The 27,457-nt window shown below is 44.1% G+C and overlaps 3 protein-coding genes across 7 annotated transcripts; 2 read left to right on the top strand and 1 right to left on the bottom strand.

Moving 5' to 3' along the window:
* Window positions 1-776: 776 nt before the first annotated feature.
* taf1c (TATA-box binding protein associated factor, RNA polymerase I subunit C) lies at window positions 777-8,397 on the top strand. 5 transcript variants are annotated; one of them, XM_035609228.2, is made up of 14 exons: window positions 777-1,212; window positions 2,659-2,770; window positions 2,903-2,952; window positions 3,227-3,322; window positions 3,563-3,630; window positions 3,719-3,960; window positions 4,037-4,165; window positions 4,249-4,438; window positions 4,528-4,663; window positions 4,814-4,942; window positions 5,034-5,232; window positions 5,342-5,479; window positions 5,559-6,931; window positions 7,456-8,397. In XM_035609228.2, the coding sequence occupies exons 1-14, from the start codon at window positions 1,096-1,098 to the stop codon at window positions 7,648-7,650; spliced, it is 3,174 nt and encodes a 1,057-aa protein (XP_035465121.2). In that variant the 5' UTR covers window positions 777-1,095; the 3' UTR covers window positions 7,651-8,397. The 5 variants fall into 5 exon arrangements, with proteins under 5 accessions (XP_035465121.2, XP_035465122.2, XP_035465123.2 ...); XM_035609229.2 differs by having other exon boundaries at window positions 778-1,258; XM_035609230.2 differs by having other exon boundaries at window positions 778-1,271.
* Window positions 8,398-9,124: 727 nt separating this feature from the next.
* On the bottom strand, window positions 9,125-15,891 carry ccng2 (cyclin G2). Its single transcript, XM_035609231.2, has 8 exons — window positions 15,737-15,891; window positions 14,025-14,186; window positions 13,792-13,929; window positions 12,933-13,183; window positions 12,350-12,428; window positions 12,127-12,225; window positions 11,441-11,640; window positions 9,125-10,196 (listed from the first exon to the last, which is right to left on the bottom strand). Exons 2-8 carry the CDS (start codon window positions 14,127-14,129, stop codon window positions 10,076-10,078), a joined length of 993 nt encoding a protein of 330 aa, XP_035465124.1. The 5' UTR covers window positions 14,130-14,186; window positions 15,737-15,891; the 3' UTR covers window positions 9,125-10,075.
* A 1,201-nt stretch (window positions 15,892-17,092) lies between these two features.
* Window positions 17,093-26,465, top strand: ccni (cyclin I). Its single transcript, XM_035607217.2, has 10 exons — window positions 17,093-17,326; window positions 18,977-19,136; window positions 22,173-22,307; window positions 23,206-23,280; window positions 23,392-23,532; window positions 23,648-23,776; window positions 23,884-23,985; window positions 24,085-24,235; window positions 24,445-24,695; window positions 24,905-26,465. The coding sequence occupies exons 2-10, from the start codon at window positions 19,023-19,025 to the stop codon at window positions 25,115-25,117; spliced, it is 1,311 nt and encodes a 436-aa protein (XP_035463110.2). The 5' UTR covers window positions 17,093-17,326; window positions 18,977-19,022; the 3' UTR covers window positions 25,118-26,465.
* The last annotated feature ends 992 nt before the right edge of the window (window positions 26,466-27,457 follow it).

Genomic DNA, 27,457 nt, shown 5'->3' with positions numbered 1-27,457 from the left:
TTGTTGTTGTTAAATGGAAATAATAATACACAAAAACATAAATCAAATATTGAATGAAACTGTGAAAAACATTGTCTGATTGATTGCAATTCAATATCTTTAATTTATGCACCTATTTATTTAAAAAAAAAATTGAACTTTTTTCAGAGTTTAATATTTTAAGATTACAAACTGTAAAACATTTTTTTAAATTACAATAGAAGTTCGAAAACAAATACTTCTTAAATAGATGTTTTAGTTGTAGTAGTTTAATGTTTTGTTGACATTTTTATTTCAATAATTTTTATTTTACACCTATGATCATCTGAAATGTTGTCTCTTCATTAACGTATTAAGATAATTTTAATTTAATAAAAATTTACATCCACAAATACATACATCAAATATATAATAAAACTATAAGAACATTGTGCGATATATTCCAATTGAATTTCTGTAATATCTGCACCTATTTATTTAAAAAAAAAGCAAAGATTCATTTTTGACATGAGCAACAGTAGAAGCTCAAAACAATTATGAGCCACATAATTACAGCTTTCTCATAAATATTATTAGTTGCAGTTATTTTTTCATTTATTTATCCTTTATTTCACCAGGAAGGCAATCACGCAAGATTATGAATGGATCTGACGGCCACTTTTTTATTTCAATATTGTATACCTATTATCATTTGACATATTGTCTTGTCAATAACATATTAAGATAGTTTTAATTTAATAAAAAAAAAAAAAAAAAAAAAATCAGACCAGAAGTCATTTTAATGTTGTTGCCGGATGTGTGCGCGCAGTTTCCGCTTGACTGTCGTCCGCCGCTGCTGCACGTGTCCGTCGACTCAACGAGGACTTTTACGTCTTTTTACCGCAGTTTTGTGACTTTATCGACGAACCTCGTCGCTGGTCGACGTGTCGCAGCTCGGACAAGAGGCGTGTCACGACGATCAGCGGAGGACAAGTGTGATGGTTTGTGTGCTAAGCTAACAGCGGTTAGCTAAAGTCACCGAGCCGCCGCAGAACAACATGTTCAGACTTGTTCCCGGACGGAACACGCCGACACGCGCACCGCCGGTGACAGTTACTGTACTTCATCGATAACGAGATGGATTATCAGTTCCCGCCGAGGCTCTTTCCTTCCTTCTACAGCTGCGGGCCGCCGGACGCGGTCCCGGGGAACAGCGCCGGAGCCTGGGGCCGCTACGAGCGGGTCGGACTCGAGGTGGGTTCCGCCGCCACGAGCTCCAGAGGATCGACACGTGCACGAGGTTCAGTGAGCAAGTAAACGACAGACAGTTGTGTTTGGATGTATTAGAATCAAATATTCTAAAGTAATTTCTGCTAAAGAATCTAATGAATGGAGGAAAAATATGAAAATTATTATTTTAATCATTATGATTAATATGAATATCTTTCGTTCCCGTTGTCCTGGAAACATCATTTAAATCATCTGATCTGTTTGTCCATCAAAAGAAAAAATTACTGATTATTTTTATTGATTTAATAACTTATACTAATGTTATAGTATTATAAATGCTATTAATACTATTTCAACTAACACTATTCTACTGTTGTACCAATAATGTTTTATTTTACACCTATGACCATCTGAAATATTGTCTCTTCATTAACATATAAAGGTAGTTTTCATTTGTGTTTTTTATGTATTAGATTCAAATATTCTAAAGTAATTTCCTGCTAAAGAATCAAATGAAAGTAGAACAGATGTTAATATCCTCGTGTTGAGCTTTTTCCAAGTCATAGACATCTGGATACACCAGCTTTATAGTGATGACACAGAGTCAAAATGTTACTGTTAATATTGATAACTTTCCTTCCTGTTGTCATGGAAACATAATATAAATCATCTGATCTGTTTGTTCATCAATAGAAAATATTACTGATTAATATACAGTTCCCGCCGAGGTTATAGTATCATAAATACTGCAAGTACATTTTAACTTTAACTATTCTACTGTTGTACCAATAATATTTTCAATTTCTTTTCATCGTGACAGTTTATGTAGCATAGTAATAGTACACAACTACAGATTATTGTCATTATCGGTTAATCTGTTGATTATTTTTCTCGATTAATCGATTTATTCTTTGGTCGTGTTTCCCAAAACATCAACATGATGTTTTGTTTTGTCCACACACCAAAATATATTTAGTGTATTGTCATAGAGGAGCAAAGAAAACAATTCACATTTAAGAAGCTGAAATCAGAGAATTCTGACCTTTGTGTTTATTTATTCATAAAAACTACTTGATTGATTATCAAAATAGTTGGGGATTAATTCAGTAGTCGATTAACGGTTGCAGCTCCAATGTTATAGATTAAATCTGTTTTCCATAATTATTAATAGTAGGGGATAACTACATTGCCGACCACTATTTTGTTCTGTGAGGTTTTTAATCCTTTTCATATTTATGATTTATTCTGCCAATCGTGGCTTCTTTTCGTTGTGTTTACATAAAGGTGTGCACCTTCATCACCAGTCGTCATGTGTAAACACCAACTTGCTTCGTCTTCTGTTTTTTAATCTGTATATTAAGTTTTTACATGTCGTTCACTCGTGTTATATGAACTGAATCAGCAGTTTCAACATGTGTCGCCTGTTCTCCGGCTGGACTGACAAACTCGTGGTCGTTGTTCTGGTTCCAGGCAGGTTCTGGTCCTGGCTCCAGCTGGATCTTCACCTCCAGCCATCAGGTCCGAGGGGAGACGTGGCGTCAGACGGAGCCTGTGCCTGTTCCCCTCCTGTCCCCCAGGAACCGTGAGTCCATCTCCGTCCCTGTTCACCCTCCTCTTGATCTTTGTGTCTGTCCTCTGGCTGTTTGTTTGTTTGTTTGTATGTATTCTATTACTTTTATTCCATTAGATTTGTACAAATACATTATTTCTCCAGGTTTCCTGTGGCCTGTGAAGCCTCCAGATCCACTGGACTTCAAAGAACATGTGAGTACAACAGTTGAATCAATACTTTAAATTAACCATTTTTTTATTTGTCCCCTGCAGTTTATTTTATTTTATTTTGATCTCTGTGATTTTTCTGATGTTTTCATAATGTTTGGAGAAATAAATACCATTTCACACAGATTCAAGACATTTGACCAAAAACATGAACCAGTGAAAGTAACGATCAGATGAACAAAAATATCCAGATTTGCAGAAACGTCGAGAACTCAGCCGCAGCTTGAGATGTTGTTTTGAAGTTTGTTTTTGTCTTCAGATGCAGAACTTCTTCATGGATCACTGTGGCGACGCCTTCGGCTGCATGGGCGAAATTCTGGGCGAAAACTTCAACTTTGCACAAAGAAGGAAACCGGTGATTCTCACAGCAACATTATTATTATTATTTTTATTCAGTCTAATACGTCCATTTTTAAAAGCGGAAAGATGCCCTGGTGTATGTCGAACTTGCTTCATAGGCCATCATCCGATAATGTAAACGTAGTTCTTTTTAAATAAGCAGTTATGAATCAATAACGTGTTTGTTTCACTGACAGAAGTTAAAACGACAGAAGCTGCTCTGAGCTGGACGCTGTTTGTGGTTCTTGTTTTGCAGGAACATCGGAGGGATTCCGTGAACATGGGGAAGGTGAAGAACATTCTGGACAAGCTGGAGTATAAAATGTGTGGGAATGCGACGTGATTGCTGTGATCTGGAATCATATAAATAAATATCTCTTTGTTGCTCGACTGATGTTTTCTCTCCCCTCAGATGTCACAAGGTGCATCACTCCATCCCCCTGAACAAATACATTCTGCTGCTGTCGGACGTGGTTCACTCGGTTCCTCCCGACCTGCTGGGTTCTCTGCTGCACGAGGAGCTGACGGAGCAGAGGGACCGCATGCTCTTCTCCGAGGCCGCCACAGGTGGCGCTCTGACCTTCGTGCCCTTCTCACCGAGCGGCGGCACGGGCTGCCTCGTCTACCCCGGAAGCCAGGGACTGAACGAGCTCAGTATCCTTAAATAATCTGATTGTTTGTCCCCCGCAAAGAGTGAGAGGTGGTTCTGGTTCTGAACGCAGTTCCCCAGACTTCCACAGTGTGGAGCTGCAGCACCATAGAGGAGGTTCCTCCGCTCTGACCAGCAGCAGCGACAGGTTCAGCTTCCAGCTGAAAGGCCCCATCAGACAGATAAGCTCCGCCTCCCTCTTCAACAACTGTAAGTATTTTTAAACATCTTGAGGAATTTAATTTGCTTCTGTACATTTTCTTCCACTTTCTTTGTTGTTTTGTCGTTTGCAGGCTGCGTTGCCGTGCGGTCGGATCACCTGTGCGGCATTTGGAGCTTCAGCGACGGCGTCGAACCTCGTCTGCTGCAGGTGGTCGACACCAGGGAGGTCGCGACCTGTGTCAGCGCCAGTCCTCACGTGTTGGGCGAAGTTCTGGTGGCGAGCGAGAGCGGCGCCGTGAACCTGTGGACTGTCGGCAAAGGGTGAGGACGATTTTCTTTTTCTTTAAGATCCAGATTTGATTTGTTATTAGTCGTGCTGACGTTAAAGCGACGCTCTGCCTCGTCGTCAGGATGCAGAAGGTTCGGGAGGACAACAGCAACCTGTTCTTCAACGCCACATCGCCGTGGAGATGGTGCGAATTCTCCGCCCACCCAAGGGTGATGGTGTACGCGGACAGGACGGGGGCGGAGCTCACGGACATGAGGGTGAGACGAGACGTTCTCCAGGAATAAATATAAGTAGTTTGAAATAAAATAAAACAGATCTCCGTTTGTCTTTACACATCAGTAAAATCTTCCTCTTCCTTCTTCTCTCTCTCCTCATCCCTCCTTCCTTTCTTCCTTCCCTCCTCCCAGATGAATCCCTTCAGCGGTCACGCCCTGTTCCGGATCAGCAGCACCGCTGAGTGTCGGAGGGGAGAGCGACTCATCCTGTCCCGGTACCTGGGAGACGCCCACTCCTTCCACCACCTCGTCACCACTCATGTACGTAGACGTCAACTTAACAGAAAACACAGACGCAGAAAAAGTGACGATCATCACTTTTTAATTTCCTCTTCCTCTCTGCGGCCGTCAGCTCTCGGCCTACGTCGTGGACGAGCGGTTCCCCTGCGTGCCCATGCTCAAGTGGGATCACATGATGCAGTCGGCGCCGCTGTTCTGTCATGTCCTGCCCGGCTCTGCCTCCTCCGACTCGGGAGCGGGCGGAGCCAGGAGCACCAAGGTCGTGTTGGGCTCACACAGTTCTCAGGAAATCACCCTGCTGCAGTACTCAGGTCGGTCAGCTGGGAGAGACATAACTCCTATTTGTGTATTTATTTCATGCTAAAAGTTACTGCGTCAACCCTTCGTACTAACGTTCCTCGCGTGACCTCGTCTGATCAGGAGGACGCGCCGAGGCCTGTTTCAGCCGCGGTCCTCCTCAGGCGCTGCTCCGACCCAGAGACAGTCTGGGTCACCTCCCCGTCCAGATCCCTCACCGCCTGGACGTCGCCACCCACAGACTGTCCTCAGCTGCTGCAGGTACGAGGGGACGAGGTGAAAGTGTCTTTTAAAGTGAGACATCTTTGAAGTGGCTCATGTTCCTTATGTTTGTTGTCAGGTCTGACGTGTGTTGAGCAGAAAGGAGAAGGATCGGACTGTCTCTGCGTCCTCCAGCTGACGGAGGCCGGAGATATCTTCTACCAGATCCTGGAGCCGGAGCAGCCGGACGACGACAAGGCGTCGTCTCGACTTCCCGCGGCACTGGACGACGAACAAACCGCGACGTCGGAGAGACGAAATGCAGAACACATCGCGCCGTATTCTCTGTCGGTCGCCGAGGACACGTCAAGCGACAACAGCATGATCGGGCCGACCCAGCATTTGTCTGCGCCGATGTTTGTGGCCGAGACTCCAGAGAGGGAGCGACGTGCGGAGGTCACCAGCTCTGACTCTGACGACTGGGTGCCGGGAAGGAAACGTCGAATACTGCAGAGTTTGGGGCTGCGGGTTGTCGTCAACGACGATTCGGAGCCGGATTACGCGAGCGGATCGGAGGAAGGAGCGGAAGATGGAACGAAGGGCGGAGCTAAAGCTGATGATGCAGAGAAACCCTGCAGCGTGGAGGAAAGGGTCCGCAGCTCCAGGAGCTTGGCTCCGATCGATTCCTCTGAGCCGTCGCTCAGTACAGTTACTCTCGTCACCTGGAAACGCTGGCTCCAGAAACTGATGCGAAAGAGTCGTGACAAGAAGCTCCGCCCACGTCGCTCGCAGAACATCACGACCACTACTAAAGGCCTCCTCCGGCTCCCGGCTGACAGGAAAAGAGACTCGACAGAGGACGAGCTCGTGCGGAGCGTGAGGCGAGATCTGAGGACGTGCATGTCCGACCGCTCGCTGCTGCTCCGTGGCGCCGTCTCCTCCTCGCTCGCGGCTCTGGATCCGGTCCCGCTGCCGGACACAGTGGACACGGACGCCTGGAGTGATCCGCTCAGCCGCCGCCTCACGCTCTCCTGGCAAGGAGGGGAGGAGGTGTGGCGGGCGTGGTGGGCAGACGAGATGGGGCTGAACAGGGCGGAGAAGGAGAGGGCTCTGCGGAGGAAGAGGAGGAGGGAGAAGGAGGCGAAGAGGGCGACCGGCCGGCGCCTGGAGCTGTCGGGCAGTTTCACCACGTCTTGCAGCTACCAGTCGGACCTGGACAGCATCTGTGGCCCGATCGGCTGGTCGTCTATGGCGAGCCAGGAGACGTTGTCTGACGCAGAGGGGGCGGGGCGGCGGCAGTGGGAGTGCGGGACGACAAGGGCCGCGTATCGGCCCCCCGTCGTGCTGTCTGACGCCCTGGTCGCCACGCCGACCGCCACACCCGTTAACGATAGACGCGGCGACCAGCGGAGTCCCAGCATCAAGTCTCTGTCCCAGATGGTGAAACCAGTCATCACGCCAGCCAATCAGAGAAGCAGACGTCTGACACAGGACGCTCTGCTCGCCCTACAGGTGAGAGGACGGTGGTGCGTTCAGGGACATCCTGAACCGTGGGTCTGTAACATGTTATATGATGATTTAATGAGTCGTCGTTCAGTGAAAAGAAAAATGTTCCCAGTTTCATGTGATAACTCTTCATTTATCTCCTTTTTTAAATAGAATTTTATAGTATTTTTACATCCTGTGAAACGGTTTCTACTGTTCCACGTTTAATACTTTTACATCGAATGCAAATTAGAGATGTTACTCAAAAAGTTAGTGACGGATTCTCGATTAGTCGTGATCCATAAAATGGTTAAAAGTGTTGATCGTGTTTCTCAAACTCCAACATGATGTTTGGTTTTTTTCACACAAGATATTCAGTTGACTGTCACAGGAGCAAAGAAATCAGAACATATTCACATTTAAGAAGCTGAAATGAGAATTTTGACTTGACGGATCCAGGTGTTTCTTGTCTTCATCATGAAAGAATCCTTAGTAAATAAATATGATATTACTTTGCACTCACAACTTCTGTTTCTGGTTTCCTTCCCCAGGACGAGCGCTCGCAGCTCAACGTCGACCCCCCGGAGCAGCTGAGCTTCCCCACGAGGAACCTGGGGGTGGGTCTGTCCGGCAGAGCCCCCCTGAGGGCGAGCGTCTCCCAGTGGCTGTCCCTCTCCCAGGGTTCACAGGGCCGACCGGGACCGGCGTCGCAGGCCAAGAAGAGGAAGTCTCGCATGGGATTCTGATCCATGGGTTTTTTTGGAATTTGAAACAAGATCGTCCTTCTGGTTATTTGGGGATCGTCTTGGATCTATTGTGGTTTTACATCGGAGGATTAAGTCACCGGAGATTCCCAGGAGGAGACGTGAGGCTGAAGGACTCTGGTTTGGTAGGACCCTGTGGAGTTTCTTATCTTTGCTTCTGTGCCGTCGAGTGATGATGATGATGATGATGATGATGATGTGCGTTCGTGTGCGAGCGAGTGATGTCACGGAACAAGAGATTTGTTGAAATGGTCCGAGGTTGATGGATAAAGGTTTTTTTTATCTTCAGGACTTTTGAACGTCACGGACTCTGAAACTCCAGGTGTTGTTTTGAGAGAAAAGATGGAAAAGAACTGACACTCGAATGATTAGTTGAGCGATGAAAAGAAAAGAAATCAGGATTTAGTCGTTGCTCTTGAAATGGTCATCAGGTTTGTGTCCACGACAAAATCTGATTGGCTCAAGTTAAAGGGAATATTCATATTTTTAAAGAATTCCTACATCCTTCCATCTTGTTGTCGGTTATGATGTTTGTTTTGTTCAAAGTCGTCTGTTCGTTGGACCTTTGAATTGATCTTCACTTTGTGAAAACGAAAGTGTTCCTCGTATTAATGAGGTGATGAATTATTTTTATGAAATTATGAAAACCTTTCATACATTCGCTTTTCTATAAATGAAACAGAAAATATTTTCTCAATGAAATAAAAAAACAACACATCAAGACTCAAAGATTTGGGCTGTTTTTTGAAAGATGACGGGAACACGGGAAACGTTTGTCATTGTTGTGAAGGACGAAAAAGAAAAAAATTAAGCCAGAAATTTAGACACATACTATTTATGTCTGCTCAGTTTTCATCGTGTTTCTCTATGATTCTTATAGAGCTGCAGCAGTAAATCGATAAGTAATCAACTACTAAATTAATCGCCAACTGTTTTAATAAACTATTAATCGGTTCAAGTAGTTTTTATGGGAAAAAGAGTCAAAATTCTCTGATTTCAGCTTCTTACATGTGAATATTTTCTTATATTTGCTGTGTGGAAACGACAAAACATCATGTTGGAGTTTTGTGAAACACAATCGACATGTTTCACCATTTTATGAACCAAACAACTGATCCATTATCAAAATAACTAAATTCATGAGTCCCAAAACTATGGATGTCGAGGAAAAATGTAAGAAAAATGTGCAAATTTTACGAAAAATTAAGTATTTCCATTATTAGTGTTAATTTTTTTTAAGGTACAGAGTTTTAATATTTTTAGGATGAATTTTAATTGGTATACGATATTTTTAATACTTCATATTTGAAGTGTTTGATATTTTATATATATATATATATATTAATCTGTGACACTCTGCACAAGTTTTTGCTGGTCAACTCGTCCTGTGACAGAGACGTCCATAACAGTAATACATTTTCACCATGTGATGAAAGAAAAAAGACGAAACATAAAACATTTTTAAAAAATAACATTTTTTATAAGATTTTCTTTTTTCAAGTACAAGTGACAAAAAAATAATAAATAACTTAATATCTACAAAGAACTATTAACATTTTTCTCTTGTACATCATTTACAGTTTTACATGTTTTTGTATTAACATTTTTTTTTTACAATATTTTAAAACTTTTTTTACAATTTTAAATATTTTTCAGACTTTTTTTTGACACTTGGTCGGAGTCACATTGTTCCAGTCGACATTCTCTCTGAACACTTTCAGAACAACAGACTTCTTTTCTTTTTTTTAAAGCTACATCCTAAAAATTGGCAACTTTTAAATTTAACACACACACACACACACACACACACACACACACACACACACACACACACACACACACACACACACACTAAGTGTTAAATGTTTCCGTCTGAACAAACTCCAGTTTTAACATTTAACACTTGAAATGAGATTATTATTTTTTTTGTTTATATGTGCAAATAAGACGTCTGCTGCCACCTAGTTTCCTAGAAATATGACGTAACGTTGACTAATATTTATCTCAGGATAAAAAAAACACGTCTTCTCGTGTGGCTGCTATCGACCTCTGCACGAAAAGAAGAAAAAAATCAATTTCTCTTCACCCTTAATTAAAAAAAAAAAAAACAGTCGTAGATTAATAACAGTCAAAAAACATTCTAAGAAATAAGCAACTACACGTTTTGGCAAAATATTTTTTTTGTCAAGGAGTGAGAAGTGTCTCTGACCCAAACGACGACACTCTGTAAAAATCTCTCATTCTGGAATGTGACACCTCAACATGCACCGACACATCTACACACTCACGTCTACTCTAATCTACCCGGAGATTCCTCCACCAGCACCGCAGCTTGTGAAACAATAAATAAAAAAAAGGTGGTGGAGGTCGGGGGTCAGAGGGGGAGGAGGCACGGGAGGCGGAGCCTTCAGGTGTGGAGGTGTTTTTGGCGGAAGTGCAGCGGGAAGTAGTTCCCTTCGGCGTCGCTGCCCAGAGAACTGCTGAGCGACTCTTCACCGGAACTCATCGCATCCTCACACGAGTCCTCACTGCGGAAGAGAGGAGAAAAAAATGTGTCATTTAAAATCAATCGTCAGTTTAAAAACGAGCTTATTATTGATCTCGCTGCTTTAATGATAAATTTACTTTCATGTTAAATCTGAGGATTGGAGTCGTGGCAGAAACGGATCATGATTCTCTGACGTTTTAAGGACCAAACATGAAATATGGACGAACTGGTTGTGAAATTGATCGTAACTCATAAATATTGACGTCATCAGGAAACAGTTTACACCATCTAGCAAAAAAAACCCCCAGAGTGTAATTATCAGTTCCTGTATTTCACCAGCTGATCTCATGTTCCGACTTGTGATCAGTCGTGTGTGTGTGTGTGTGTGTGTGTGTGTGACGTCTTTACTAATATTACAACAATACATAAAAAGTTTGAGGATCTTCAGGTTTTAGTTTGACAAGTTTCTCTGTTGACAAAGTTTTAAAAAGTCTTCATATTTGCTTTCACACTCTGACCGAGTTCTTCAGAAGGTCCGAGTTACATAAGGGGGGGCGGAGCTCACGCCCGACGTCATGGAAACATTCTGTGTCAGTGGGACGTGACCTCGCTCACATCCCATAATGCAGAGCAAGGAGATACGAGAGGCCCCAGACACCCGGAGGGAGGGGGGTGTGTGTGTGTGTGTGTGTCTGTGTGTGTGTGTCATGCTTCACAGCTGGTTGCCTCAGGTGTGTTACCACACACACACACACACACACACACACACACACACACACACACACACACACACACACACACACACACACACACACACACACACACACACACACACACACACACACACACACACTGTAAAAAGTTATGTCATCTTTAAGTGACTAAAGTTTTGTTTTTCTTTTTAGAGAAAAAGGGTTTTAGTTAAATAGTTGATCTGCCTGTGACGACAGACTTTTTACAGTGTCGGTGTTGCGTCGCTGTAGAAATGGAAACTTTTAGTGTGAGTGAGTGTGTGTGTGTGTGTGTGTGACACACATAGGTGTTGTCTGCATCGTCATGATTTGTAATCCCTTTGTAATTTGTCGGGAGTGTTTGGTATTTTCCTGGCGTGAGTCGTCGTCACTTGACGTCAGAATGAAATTTCTCGCCTGTTGTTCGACTCACTGACAGACGGAGTGTTGGTTTCTTTTCTCCGTGTGTGTCTCATGTGACGGCCGTGGCCTCTTTTTCTTTATTGAATGTATTCTGGTGTGGTGCTGGGTGTTGGTGTCTTGTTGCTCTGACCTCTCGCTCTCGTCCCAGCCGCCCTCGGGGATGGTGGGCAGCTCGGGGACGCTGCGGTGGCTGTGCAGGTTCTGGGCGGTTCGCCGCGACACGATCCACTGCAGCCGCCGGTGGTCGGGCTTGCTGCACTCGGGGGAGGCGTAGTCCGACAGGCAGCGGGCCACGCGCTCGCTCCACAGCAGCAGCTCGGCGTCGGCAATCTGAAACCAAACGACAAACACAAACAACGCCGTCAAGTTTTCAGTTTCAGCCGCTCGGAATAAATAATCTGGTTACTTAACATGCGGCAGAGCCCGTTACTGGACCAGGAGCTAAAATAATCCTGGTCACAAATACTATACGACTTCTAACCTCCTACTTCAGGTCTAAAACAAAAAGTACGATTTCCAGATGGAACGTATTTAAATATCTGTGAGAAAGGGAACTGAAGATTTTCCGAGTTTTTTGTGTCACAAGACTCCAGATTACACAGCTACTGTCGCCAGCAGAGAACTTTGGTCAAGAGTGAACACACCACCAGCAAACACACACACACGTTTTTTATTTAAGTAGTTGAACCTGCGGCCGCTTAATCCGACAATCGTTTCTCCCGTTCCGCAGCTGAGGGAATTTAAAACCTCGGGACTCTGAGCTGCTGTTGTGAGTGAGTGTGACTGTTTGGGGGTAAAGTGTGTGTGTGGTTTTACCTTCAGGTGTCTCTGGATGTGAGAGGCGATCTCCAACATGTCCTCCGACCGAACGGCTTCGATCTCCTGCCTCAGGAGGGACAATGCGAGGACGGACGGCTGGAAATAAAGAGAAACAAATGGTTATTAATGTCAAATTAGCAGCAACATAATGTGTGAGAGTCATTTGGGGCCGCTGAGCTGAGCTGATGTAATCCAGCCTGTGACCTTTGACCTAACCTACCTTTGCTTTGGAGAAGGAGATTCGACACAAACAGGCTTTGAGTTGAGCCTCCAGCTTCTCCAGGCTCAGAGTCTCCTTCCTGTTCACACACACACACACACACACACACACACACACACTCGTGTTCAGACGTGTTTCCGGTCCGAGACGTTTCCCAGATGGGACGAGAAACAACTCCATCGACTCATGAACATCTTTTTAAGACAGAAGAGCTATGAGTTATGTAAGCGCGAGATGTTGTTGCCAGCGGCGACAGCTGCTTATCAGTGCACTTCAGTCAGACGATGGAGTCGACTGATAGTCGTCTGTCGTCCCACATGAAGCAGAGCCACCGAGACAAACGAGCGGCGGCCATTTAAAATCACGAGAACAACTGTAACTCTAGTTCCTTTTTAATGTTGAGGTTTGAAAATGTGAATAAAAACCCTGAGGAGGGAGCCGGAAACTTCAAAAAGTTCACTAGAAATAATCAGAAAATGAAACTAAATGTCGACTTTGACAGATCAAGTATTTCAAGTCTGAGCACGTAGGTTTTTCCCCCAGAGAGGAAGTGAATTAAAGGAATCAGAAAGTGAATCCTCACCTGTCGGTGGAGTGCGAGAGCGCGATCTGGTGGTACAGGTGCAGGAAGGTCAGGGCGGTGACGGCGTTGGACTTGAAGTCGAGCTTGTCAGCGACGATCTTCTCCATGCGGCCGAGGTCGGACACGGTGAAGCGGCACTGTCCGATGCGGATGAGCTCGTCGCCGGGCGTCACGTCGCACTCCTCCTCCGTCACCTTGGCGGCCATGTGGAGGCAGCTGAGGCTGACGCACGACAGGTGCTTGGGCTGGATCTGAGGAGGAGAGGTGAGTTAGAGACGGGTTGAGAGGACGGAAGATGTGCGCCGATCACTACGGCGGCCCTGAAGTTCAAATCAAAACGAGAAATAGGAATCACAATGACAATTCAAAATAACAACAAACCGCAAAAACAGAAACTGTTTTTTGATTTGTTGTTTCTTTTGTTTTGCTGTTGTTTTTTATTTCATTTGCCGTTGGGTTTTTGATTTTTGATTTTTTGTTTTGTCCTTGGTTTTTTTGATTTGCTGTGTTTTGCACTTCAGGGCCACCGTAGCTCCCGGGTTGTTTAAGGACACTTCAGGCTGCTGAGAGCGTCACATGGTTGTTGTTGTTTTTCTGCAGTGGATTTATGATTCCGTACGGTGATGAAGGAAGTAGGAAACGAGAGATTCACTTATAAGTGAATCGACTGTGTTTTTTCTGCATGTATGATTTCGAGCTGCATCCTTTCACAAAACTACTTGAATCTGTTTGCATCTACTTCTGCTGTTGCACTCGGCAGCATAATATAAGCCTTCACAAACTGCACAGGCAGTGAACCGAGTCCCCCCCCCAAAGGGCTGAGGTGTCCCCGACCTATCAGGTGAAAGGAATCTCTTACCCTCATCAGGGCCAGGAATCTGTCCAGCAGGTTCACGGCCAGGACGAAGGTCTGCGTGCTGTAACCGAAGAAGCTGGTCAGACTCCACAGGTCCTCCACTTTGGCGTCTCTGCACTTGGCCGAGATCCGCCTGTCGTCCTATAGAACAAAAGACAATGAACCCGGTTACGACACTTAATAACTCGATGTGCTGAGGATCCACGATCCAGGGCTTTTGTCGATCGCTCGCTCACCTGTGGCGAGGACTCGATGAGGCTCAGCCCCGTCTCTTTGGGCAGGTAAAACGCCTCCTGCTCGTAGTTCACCCGCAGCTCCTTCATCAGCTTGTAGGCGTCCATGTCTCAGCCGGCACCGGAGGAACTGAGCGGTACTTTTTTTTCACCACAGTGTTCAAACTGCAAAAAGAATAACACAAGAGATTCAGCTCAAGAACATCCAAATGTCAAATACAACCATGAGAAATATATAATTCATATCAGTGTACAATGTTTCAACCACATTTTCCTCTGGATGAGACGCTTGTTTGACTTTGTGGTACGTCTGTCGCCCGTTTCACAAACTTTATTCGACTGTTGCTCAGAAAAAAATCACCTTGATTGTGGAGAAGAGTGTTTTACATATGTAATAGAATTATTTCTTTAGTCACAGTCATAATTCATCAATAGAGACATAATCAAGACCATATTTTGGTGGTTGTTTGAATATTTACCAAATCAATAATGTGTAAAATATATATATATACATATATCTGATTCAACTAAAATCTGACATTGGTGCTTTTAAATCTACATAGTACACATTTTTTGCATTTTCCGGGCCAACCTATTAATTTACTTGTTAAAAATTGAAAGCTGCTTTCTGACAATAATCATATTTTATTTTCATCCAACAGGAATTTAAAAAAACCCTTTGAGGGGGTTGAGGGACGCATTATTTCTCTCAGCTGCTTGGAAACTGTGTCAAATGAGTTATTGAATGAGAGAAAATATATTTGTATTATTGTTATCGTCCATGTTTGGTTGTGGGATGATTTCCTCTCCCTGCTCCGGGCTCTGTGGGGGGGGGGGGGTGTCTCGGCCCCCTTCCCTCAGCTGGGCTCCGGTGTCAGGTTTCCTCCTCCGGTCGACGCCTCTTCTGTCCTCTGACCGAAAAACAACCCACCCTGTCGAGGCCCTCGTCTGTTAATCAACAACCATCAGCTCTCAACCCCGCACAAAAAGACATAATCCACTCGACTGGAAAAATGATAATCTGCATCGCTTTTATCCGACGGAAGCCGAGGAAGCTAACTGTTAGCCGCTCGCAGCTAGCGCTTTAAATCCTCTGGTCGGAGCGGGGGGAGGGGCGGGGCTTTTATTTTTCATTCCTACAAATGTCTTATGATCTTTTATACTGTACGAGGCGTTTATCAATACACAAGAAGGTGATGTTTTATTGATTATGGTGCAATATTAATGTGAACAAGCGAGTGAGAAGAGGTTGAATTGTCGGAAATAAAATGTAAAAAAAAAAATGTAGGTCGACTGGATCCAGAGGAAACGGACAACAACAACAACCTCAGCTGTTTGTTCGAGGCTTATAGATATATAAAATATTATTTTTTTAAGCTTAAAAACAACAATAGGAAAAAGAGGAAACACTGAAATATGTAACGATAAAGCGACTGATTCGCCAAAAAGACGAGAGAAGAGGAAACACTGGGAGATCATCACAAGCGGAGTCGAACAGTTGGACGATTCGACAATATTTGCAAAAGGGACATTAGAGATTATAAAAATGTTTACACTTGTTATTGAATATTGCAGCGAAACGAATCATCTGTCGTGATTCTGTTGTTTCTGTTTCTGTTTCTGTCTCTCTCGACAGAAAACACCGGAACACTTCCGTCAATCCGCCGAGTGTCGAGGGTTAAAATATTAATACAAGTGTAAATGATTCACTTTACCTGTTAATTCCACAGTTACATCCACATATCTCGTTTCTCCGCCGCGGTGAACGCTCGACTTTCCTCCTCCTCGTCTTCCTCCTTTCTCCTCTTCTCTCTGCTTCTTTTGTTGATGTTCACAACGTCTGCGTCACGAGGAGCGAGCGACCAATCAGAGGCTCCCGTTCCAGAGCACAAATCCCCTCCTTCCGAGTCGAACGGGAGGAATTAAAGTCCTTTTTTTAATGTTTCTGTGTCGTTTTGACGTGGTTTCTTCCAGCGGCGCGACGGTTCTTGCGGTTGTGATTGATTATCGATCGTCAATCAACCGATTAATGTCTCGGGATTTGAAAAAACAAACCCCCAGGCGATCTATTGTGTGAGACGATCCGCGGTTGACTGACGTTCTCGCTGAGCCAATCAGGGGGCCGCACTTTGGTGCGTTCAAATAGTCCGCCCAAAATGGTGTGCTTTGATTGGTTAATCAATGTACAGGGTTCTGACGCACTCTAGGCATGATGTAGTGCCTAACTCCAATTGTGTTTTATATATACATACATATATATATATATATATATATATATATATATATATATATATATATATATATATATATATATATATACATACACATATATATGTATATATACACACACATACATAATTCCCATTATGCCTGCTTGCTCCTACAGCTGTATCCAAACTCCAGAGGATGTGTCCACATCATAAGATTATAAATAAATCAAAAAGATCAAAAGTGAAACTGAAAACTTTCTTTGTTGTCTGATGTTTGTGGTTATTGTGTGTAAATGTGTCCCATTGTGGATTTGTGTTTCATCGTTTGCATTGTTGTGTCATTTAATCAGAATCATAAATGTTACTTTACATATTACAATGTAATGTAATGTAGAATCATAAATACTTTATTCATCTATGAAAAATTTGGTTTAAAAAATTATGAAATATTTATACAGATTTACAATTGTATTGAACAGAAAAACGAAATATAAATAAAGGACTGAAAAAAATGTATGTAAAAACATGTACATATGTCTATATACACAGATACATATATATACACATTTGTTTATATACATACATTTATACACACATACAAACACATACATGTAAATATACAAAAACCACACATATACATATATTTTTTTCTTTTCATGTATATTTTGCTACCAAAAATATTTAATTAAAAATATTTTTTTGGAGGATAGATAATTTTATATATGTCATAAAACACAGCAGCAATATGAATATTTTCAGTATTTCTGTGTTTTGAAAAATTATTTCAATATAACTGGTTATGTTCCACCAGGGTATGATTGTTTTGTGCTCCGGCTCCGCCTCTACGTGGGGGGCGGAGTCTATTCCTCCCCCCCTCCCCTGGTCCCTTCCTCGGAAGTAGACGCATCTGTCTATATTCCGTTATTTTCTTTTGTATATATATTTTTTTTACACCGCTGCCCCCTTCGGCATCACCCGAGCCACGATGGACGACTGAAGAGCAGGTCGGGTTCCCGATTCCACCCCGGTCATTTACCCTTGGATCGAGAGGACCGGATGAAATCCAACTGTGGGTTTCTCCGCTGCGCAGGGGAGGTGAGGCTCGGCGGCTCCGTCTACTTGCTGGGTCCGAGTCAGCCATTTAAATAGCCCCACTGTGTAGCAGTTAGCTTAGCCGCCGCTAGCACTAACAACCGACTCCTTTTTTTAACGGACACCGACCGACGGGCAGAGTCGGACATGTTAAATACCTGTATTTGTGTTTAAACACCGGACGGATTTGTTGCGCGTACCGCTAGAAGCGAGTTGCTATAGCCAGTTGCTAGCCAGTTGCTAGCCAGTTGCTAGCCAGTTGCTACATGGGAAGGCGGAGCGTCCGCCCCAGGACACAGTCGTGTGTTCCGGGTAGTAATGGAAGGGGACGCTCCGTAATGCACCTGCCTCGGCGGGAGGGGAGCGGGGAGTCGAGGTAGTTTCCCACCACAACCCGGTGTGTTAGCTTCGCGGCGCTCTGCTCTCTCTCCGTGACCACCGTTAGCTTGACTAGAAGCTAACGTCTTGGCTAGCAAGCTACAATGCTACATTATGTAATAGCGAGGACAACAGTTGTATTAAATGCGTTATTGATAATCAAGAGTAACAATACCACTGTTATTACTGTTGAATTGACAGTGTCCTCGGTTAGCTTAGCATTCACACTTTGATTAATCATTAACATGAGAGGAAAGTACAATAATAAACCAAAACAGAATTCTGTAAAACAAGATTCTAATGTTCTGCTCTAGTAATAGGAAGTGAATTGATATTCCATGTTATGTTAATCAAATTGTAAATGCCCCCATCAAAATGTATTATAGCATTTTCTAGAAAAATACAAATTGTGAACTGTTAATAGTTGAAATATGTATATTTTTTTGTCCTGACATTTAATAATAAACTTCATCACATTGATTCTAAAACTTACGTTTGTAACATGGACCATAATATGAAATGTGTAGTAAACACATTATAATCTACAGGGTTGGCTTTACACATAATCATAGATATTAGTAGGTCTGCCACTTAATGGTTAATACATAATTGATCATCTTTCGATTAATTTCCTGTTTCCCCAAAACCTCCAACATGATGTTTTGTTTTGTCCACACCAAAGATCTTCAGTTTACTGTCACAGAGGAGCAAAGAAACATGGAAATATTCACACTTAAGAAGCTGAAATCAGAGAATATTGACCTACTTGAACTGATTAATTGATTATCCACATGGTTGGCGATTCATTAAGTAGTCGATCAATCGATTAACTGTTGCACCTCTAGATATTAGGTCCCTAAATGTGTCTCGTATTTTTTAGGAAAATGTCTAATCAAATGTTAAAGAAAGTGATTTCAACAATTCCTGGATCTGCCCCTTTGTCCCTAATCCACGTCAACATTTACTGGATTATTTCGTGGCCCCATGTTCCGCCCTTCCACCAGATTTCATGGGAAATCACGTGTCTCCTTTGACACGTTGGTAACTGAAATAAAAGCCAAAAAAGAAAACAAGATTTAATAGAATCATTTTACTCTCAATTTAAACACAAAATGTCATGTGGTGAATGGAGCTCGTCTGTTTCTCGTGGTTTAGCGGCGTCAGGAGTGTGTTAGTGTGTGTGATGATCTGATGTGCTGTGTGTGTGTGTGTGTGTGTGTGTGTGTGTGTGTGTGTGATGATCTAATGTGTTGTGTGTGTGTGGTCGTCCTACAGGTAGCTGTACCCAGTGAGGAGGCAGGCTCGGCCAGGGGAGGACAGAATGAAGTTCCCTGAGCCCTGGGGACGCCAGAGGCTGTCTCTCCTCCTGGAGACGGCCGCCTCTCGGGAAGCCAAGATGTGGAAGGTCTACGTGCCAAAGAAGAACTCCTCACAGGTGAGGATTTGTTTTTCCTCCTCATGTTGTTACTGAAACACGGGGGATTTACTGAGAGTCTCCTTTTTGCTTTGGAAACTTCTGTGAGCAAGACGTTTTGGTTTCATCACCTCGACCGACTCAGCCGGACTCGCCCAGGTTGCACGTCTCAACACACGTCCGCGTGTGTGATGTCACGAACCCGTCACGCCTTCCACCTGCTGGTCTCACCCAGTTTAACGCTCGTCTCACCCTGTCAGATACCTGTGAAATTACTTCACTCTGTCATTTTCAGTTTCAATCTGTCTGGACTTCTTTTATTATTTGAGTTTTTAGTTCAGAAATAAAAGCAGCAGAATGGTTTTACCTTCCTCTTTTACTGAAAGTGTAGATGTGAGAGTTTTTTCTTTCTACTGTCATGCAATTTGACGTGTCACAGCCTTCCCCTTTCCTGCTGGTTTGAATTCCTTTGTTGTCATGGTTTCACCCTCGCCCACTGTCCTTCCCCGTGGTAAATACCAAAGATTAGAAGACACACCAGATACGGAACTGTACATCTGTGTGTAGGCCTGCAACTATCCATTATTTTCATTATCGATAAATCTGTCGCTGGTTTTCTCGATTAATCGGTTAGTCGTTTTGTCCAAGAAATGTCGGACGTGTTTCCCTAAACTCCAACATGATGTTTTGTTTTGTTCACACACCAAAGATCTTCAGTTGACTGTCACAGAGGAGCAAAGAAACCAGAACATATTCACATTTAAGAAGCTGAAATCAGAGAATTTTGACTTTTTTCTTTCACAAAAACGACTTGAATAAATCGATTATCAAAATAGTTGGCGATTAATTTAGTAATCAATTACTAATCGATAAACTGTTGCCGCTCTACCTGTGTGCGTCTGTTGTTTCATGTTCGGGGCTCGGCCCCCTCAGTTCCTACAGTAGAAAGGGAATCTTAAGCTGTTTTCAGACATGAACTGGAAAATTGCGTCCAGACATTCCCTGGAATTTACCTTTCACATATGACGAAGGCAGCAGGAGATTGTCCGAGCGTTCAAACCAAATGGAACATTTGGGGGAACATTCTATGTCGAGTTTTATGTTTACACTCGTCAACACGCCCGCTCCCTGTGAATGTTCCGGGAAAGTTTCCCTGCTTTGTGCTCACTCGGACATTCGATGGAAGGGGGCCGGCAAAGGGAAAATGTCCGGAGCAACACTTGCGTTCTCACGTACAACATCGCCGGAGAAAAGTTCAGGAACTCATCCGGACTTCAGTACATGTCTGGACGCATCCTCGAACATTTGCTGGAGTTAAAATACAGAAACAATAACACAAAGACCGTAGATGACTTGAAGTGTCTCTGAGGCCACCGCTGGTATGTGTGACAGTAAAGATTAATATTGAGATATAATAACTTCCTCTTTGTTCAGACCTTGAACTCGCTCATAGTGTCGAGTTGATAATGAAGAGGACAATAACAGGCAGTAAAAGGTGGCACTGGTGTAAGAGGTCAAGTTGGTCTCCTCGGAGACGTAAACAATGGCACTGTTGCCGGGTAAAACACACTCCTGCTAGGCGTGTGATGTTTGTCAGAGTTGAATGAACGAAGGCCGATCTGATCAGCTGGAGCTCGGAGGCCAGTTGTTTGGAGTGTGGACGCCTTAAAGAGCCGCGAGGCTGAACGGTGTCAAGTTGCAGCTTAGTTGGATAACTTGCGTTCTGACCTTTGACCCCCCCTCCCACATGTCCTGTCCAGTGTTACACATTCCGCTCGCTCGAGGCCCGACAGCCTCCGTCAGTCCAAAGTTACCAGTAGGGCTACGATAATATTCATTATCAATTAAACTCTGTTCGCCAGTAAATGAACTGAGCAACTAATCGATTGATGGAGAAACTACTCAACACATTAATCGATAATGAAAAGAATCTCAACGTGTTAATAAACTCCATGTTTACATCGGAGCAGAGGTAGAAGCTGAGGAGGAACAGTTGGGTCGGCGGCCGGGAGAAGAACGAATTGAATTCCTGGAATGTTTTCTGCTGGTGGGTTTGTCACCAGCTGCTGTCGAGCCGGTTTCACATCCTGTTTGTCTTTCTGACGGAGACAAAGTGTGTCAGTCACACAGACTGAACAGTCCAGACTAGGTGATGCAGTCGGGTCGGTCTCATCGCGTCTGACCGTGTTGAGAAACCAGGCCAAGAGAAGAGAGAGGATGTAGTGTAAAGAGAGGAGTTGTGTGTTTTTGTGTGGTTTTCCTCTTACGTCTGTTACACAAACAGTTTCCCTTGTGCGAAGTGTAAACCTGAGACCAGCTGGAAGGTCGGAGGGTTTAACCCCAAGAGAAGAGGAGGTTGAAAATAGATTTTAGTTCTTTACTTATTCAAAAAAGGTCAATATTTGCCTCCAGACTGGTTCACTACACTCGCACTACAACTAGTCTACACTAGACTAGTTTTCTCCACCAAGGAGGTGAAGTTTGTTTGTCAGCAGGATTTCACACAAACTCTTAAAGCTGTTTTCTACGGCTGCAACTAACAATTACTTTTCATAATCGTTCAATCTGGCGATTATTTTCTCGATTCATCTTTTAGTTGTTTGTTTCCCAAACCCCCAAGATGATGTTTTGTTTTGTCCACGACACCAAAGATGTCCAGTTTACTGTCACAGAGGAGCAAAGAAACCAGAAAATATTCACATTGAAGAAGCTGAAATCAGAGAATTTTGACTTTTTAATTTTTTTTTCATAAAAACTACTTTAACTGATTAATACCCCCCACAAAATTTACTGACTGATATCTATTGTGTGAGATTTGGTGAGGCTTGGTTGAATTGAAGGACTGTTGGGCCTCGGTGGAGGTTTGATCATGTTTCTGTCATATCTACAGTCGGCGAAGAGCAAAGTAGCTATGATGGAAAATATCTGCTCTAGAGAACTTCTGATGAAAACAAGTCCGTCAGGGTTCTGCCTTATTCTTTAATCGGACGCTGTACAGGTGTGGATGAGTATTTAATGTTGATGATGATGATGATGATGTTTTTACCTCGGCCGCAGGAAGCAGACGTGTCCCCGGCGCAGCGAGACGAGGTCGTGCGCTGGTTGACGGAGCTCCACCGCCGGCTGCAGCTGTACCCAGAGACCCTGGTGTTAGCTGTTAGCATCCTGGACCGTTTCCTGGCTCCCATCAAGGTAAACAAACACTCTACAGGTAAACCACAGGTACAGAGCTGTCGGTTAAAATATTTACTCTACCTCTGCTTTTAGCCCCGTAAGATTACTACAGTTAACACTAGTACTGCTACTACTCTTCTTACCAAGAATACGGATTAAAAAAAACTTTATTTAAAGTGTGACTAAGTTCTTTCAAATGTCCGGTTCTCTCTGTACTTTTGTTTTTAACAGTAAATGACATACACTGTATATATGGTTATCCACGTGGTCCACTCCTATCATGAGGCCTTTAAATCATAATTATTTTAAATGGCCTCAGACAGTAGAACTGGAATTGGATTTTTGTGAGTGACAAAATCTTTTCAGGCTGAAAATCTGAAGAGAAACAAAGAGAAACTTCCCTGATAGATGTTCCAGAGCCGTAGAGGAACTAAGGACTTTGTCCGTGTTTTCGCAGGAACAGGAAGTGTCAGTTCTGAATGTTCTGTTAGTGTCAGGACGACAACGTCCCATCCCACAGACAGGAAGTGTTTTAATCTGAGGAATACACAATGTTCCAGGATTATCAGGAGCTAGACTCTAGATTAGTTAGTAACATTGTGCTGCGTCTTTTGTGGCCTTCAACTACCTGATCAGTTAAATAATCTTGCTGCCCTCGAGTGTTGTACATAAACTCTGATACATGTTTTTAAATGATCCCAAACCCAGTGTTTGTGTGGTTGAGGACTAACAGACTGTTCCGTCATTTGAAAACTACATTGATTAGGTCCATGTTAACGCTCTCTTCCTGCCTTCACTGGTGCAACGCTGCCCTCTGCAGACCACTGGAGCCTCTGGATCTTCACAATGTGCAGGATGTCAACAGACTCCAACTCCAGTTCTCTGACCGATCTGATTTGTGTCGTTTGTTCTTCAGGCTCGTCCGAAGTACCTGCGCTGCATCGCCATCGCCTGCTTCTTCCTCGCTGCCAAGATGTGTGAGGAGGACGAGGTGAACACACACACACACACACACACACACAATGACTGGATACACAGCTGCTCTGATGCATTAACACGTCGGATAACTCTGAGTGTGTGTGTGTGCGTGTGCGCATGTCAGTGTGTGCCCTCTCTGAAGGAGCTGGCTGCCTCCAGCAGCTGTGGCTGTTCTCCGTCAGAGATCTTGAGGATGGAGAAGATCGTCCTGGAAAAACTGAACTGGGATCTGCACACCGCCACGGCTCTGGACTTCCTGCACATTGTACGTCTGTAACACACACACACTCAAATACTTCTCCTTAAATTTAATTTAATTTACTTCAAAATTCCGTTCTTCACGTGCCCCTTCCTCCTCCTCCTCCTCTTCCCTCCCACAGTTCCATGTGATGGTGTCGTCGTGTCGCTCTGGGTTTCTGGACTCGGTGTTGGGACTGAACCGCTCTCAGCACCTCGCCCTGCTCACACAGCGACTCTACCACTGTCTGGCCGACCACACACTCGTACAGGTACACACACACACACACACACTCACACACTCGTGCTTGGTTTGCTTTGGGCTTCTCACACCTGCCCTGGACAATTAACAAGGTTTGTCCCTCGTCTGTTCCCGTAGCTTAGAGGATCCATGCTGGCCTTGGCCCTCGTCACCCTGGAGCTGGAGACCTGCTGCCCCGACTGGCTGGTTCTCACCATCGAACTGCTGCGGAGGGCACAGGTACCACACACACACTTCCTGCTTTCTGTTGCAGCCTCCACGACCAGGAAGACATGAAAATATAAATGTCTCCTCTTCTTCTCTCTCTCTCTCTCGTAGATCGACAGCTCTGAGTTGATCAGGAGTCGAGAGCTCGTGGCTCGTAGTCTGTCCACACTGAACGTTTCCCTGCCTCAAAACACTGTCTACATCTACCAGCCCCTGCAGAGCCCGACCACACGGCAGCGCCCGGCCCCCCACTGCACACTGGGTACTTTTAAAAGGGGCAACGACACAGATTTAAACCCATCCAAGTCAGGAAAAAAGTTGTAGTTAGCCTGTTTTGCCTCCAGAGGGAGCTGAGTGACAACTAATACACTGCACTCTCTACAAGAGATTATGGGTAATGTAGGCTGCAGGTCTTTATAAATCAGTGCAACTAGTTATTAAAGTATTACTGTCATGTTCTTTCTCCTTAAGGCACCGTCACCTCCACCGCCGAGTCTTTCAGGGACCACGCCCTCGCCCCCACCGCCTCCCAACCGCCGACACCTGCTGGAGGGGAGCAGGAGGAGGAGAGTCCGAAGCCCTGGAGCTCCGTCGTCTCCTCCTCCTCCTCCTCCTCCACCCGCAGCAGCATCCCAGCGCTGCCCTCCCCGCCCAAAAACCTCCACCGACGCAACCACCTGCAGAAGGTCACGCTACGCTGCAAGGCCTCTGCCAAGCGCAAGGTAACACGTCGCCCCTCCGCGCGTCCTGCAGGGACGTGATGAGGCTAGAGTACAAGACGCAAATTTAAAATACCTGCACGATGGGAGAATGAAAATAGTATTCACTGCTTTTCTCAAGTTTCAGCGGAAAGCTGTCGGACATGTTACTCACCAAATGATTGACTGATTGGTCATGAAAGTAATCACGTCATGATTTCCTCTGTGTTCAGGTGGAGGAGATGGAGGTGGACGACTTCTACGACGCCATCAAACGCCTGTACAACGAAGACGTTACCACCACCTCCATCACCGTCCAGGAGGGGGCAGCAGCAGCACCAGGTGGAGGAGGAGGAGGAGGTCTGAATACCTGCAGTGTCCTGTTGTCCCGACAGGAAGGCAGCTCTTCCCCCTGCCCGCCTCTGCAGCCAGTCAGCACCTCCTGAAGACCAAACAGCAAGCCGTTCACCCAAAACCACACCGACGGCGACTTCCTGTTTCACTTTCACAAGCGGTGACGAGCAGCTCCCTCGGCAACGGGGCAACGAAGTCAGAGAAAACCTCCACCGCAAAGATGAAACTATTAATGTCACCACACAAACGAAGCAGTGACTCAGTCGAGGTCACAGGTCACGTGGTTTTGGTGTAAACGACCCCCGAGCCGTTCAGCGTGACCCCGAGGTCAAGTCCGCCCCTCGACCCCTGCAGCAGGAAAACAGAGCGCAAAAAAATATCAAAAAACCTGCTGCTGCCGCTGATGATGATGATATCTGAATAATCATATTTGTTGAACACAAATAGAATATTACAAAAAGGTTTAAAAAAATAATAAATAGAAAAAGTTGCCTTCCAAAAAAAACAAAAAACCCTAGAGTTGACCTCTCGACCCCCATCGTCTCGCTCTCTGTCCCGTTCGTCAACTTTTATTTGTTGTCTGATTTTTAAAAAATTCTTCTCTTTCTTTTTTCACATATTTATGTTTCTGTTGTCGTCTTTCTTCCTCCCGTCATCGTCACTCTTCACGTCTTCATGTCTATTTATTAACGTCTGAATCACACGTACGAATGTTACTGTGACGATTATCTGTAGTTTTTCTCCCAGATAGGAAAAAAAAAAAAAACGTTTGTTTTTATGAAGTGATATTTGATTGTGAGAAAGAAAAAAAAAAAAGATGCTAATGTTTGGGGTTTTATTTTTTAGTTTCCTTCCCCAGTTTGACTGAAACATTCTCAGGTTGTTCACATCTACTATCGTTCAGCTCTCAGTGGGCGGAGTCGGCCGCTGTAAACTCCACCCGTCTGGCACTCCTGAGAGTGAGAAACGAACGCCGTTAGAGACGTTTAAAGACATCTCGATGTTTGATTCACTACAACTTTCAATGTTCTCATTGAAAATCGTCAAAGTCTCCGTCAAGAGGACGTAAAAACAGGCGTAACAGTCAGAAAAATTCAAAATTCTAGTTAATATTTATATGTAATAAAACAGCCGTGAGTTATTTAAAGCATTACAATAATAATAATAATCTACGAGACAGAAATGTGGTCTGTGAGTTGGTGTCTAGCTGATTCAGAAAGAAAGAAAAAAAAACACGAGTGACAATCTCCACTTTGATGTTTTTTTAAAAATGAAAGAAGAAAGAATCTAAAACACGCTCAGTTTTTATCATGACATTCTGTTTAATATATTTTTATTCCTGCAAAAAAAGCTCTGTGGTTTCCTGCTGCGGCGGCTGCCGGAGGCTGCTCCGGGTCCCTGAACGCACCACGGCACCAATAAATAAAGAGATAAGTGACAGTGAGCGTCTTTGTCTTCATTTTCTCTCAGACGCGCGCGCGGGTCAAAGGTCACAACATGGAAGTACATAACAGATGAGGAAATCAGATTAACTTTTTTCCTTTTGATAAACTAATTTCTTAACTTTTTTTATATTTATATGGATTCATTCAGGTGAACAAGGAGCAGACGAAAGAAACACGTTGGTTAAAGAACCAGATGTTTTTTTCCTCCTCATATCTCATGAATAAACTAGTCCCTGTTTTTATATTTTCCATCTCAGGGGACCAGTGTGTAGGATGAAGTGGAAAATAGTTTTCATTATTAATAACTGTATGCGAATTGTTTTTAGAGCCACACTGCACCGGAGATTACATCTCTACATTCCAGACCTTTGCCAATACCTCAGAGGGTCTCTCTCTCTCTCTCTCTCTCACACACACACACACACACACACACACACACACACACACACACACACACACACACACACACACACACACACACACACACACACACACACACACACACACACACACACACACACACACACACACACACACACACACACACACACACACACACACACACACACACACACACACACACACACACACCTGCTAAGAAGGGAAAAGAAAAGAGGATCAGTTTCCAGAGAAAGAAAGTTACGACGACAGAACGATGAAACTCAAAACACACTTCAGGTTGAGCGGCTGTTTCCAAATGTACACAACAGACCGACGCACACTGAACTCGTGCAAACAAACATTTGCACTTTGGTACTCGTGAGGAACCTCGAGGACACGATCCACATTTCAGAGCCCGTTTCTGCCCTTGACCCTAAAAAGCGAAGTGAACAAAACGTTCCCGGCCTCCGAGTCAGAAGCTGCTGCGAAGTTAAAAAGACAACACAGAAACACAAACAGACTCGTGAGCAAGCATGTCGTTACCGGTTCCAACAAGACGGTCGAGTCAGTGCAGGGTGGACCCACTGAGCATGCCTGAAAAATGAT

The sequence above is a fragment of the Scophthalmus maximus genome, chromosome 20 (assembly GCF_022379125.1).
Source record: "Scophthalmus maximus strain ysfricsl-2021 chromosome 20, ASM2237912v1, whole genome shotgun sequence".
In the NCBI taxonomy this organism is placed as follows: domain Eukaryota; kingdom Metazoa; phylum Chordata; class Actinopteri; order Pleuronectiformes; family Scophthalmidae; genus Scophthalmus; species Scophthalmus maximus.
Note: the sequence above shows the minus strand (reverse complement) of the source record. Positions and strands in the feature narration are given on the sequence as shown.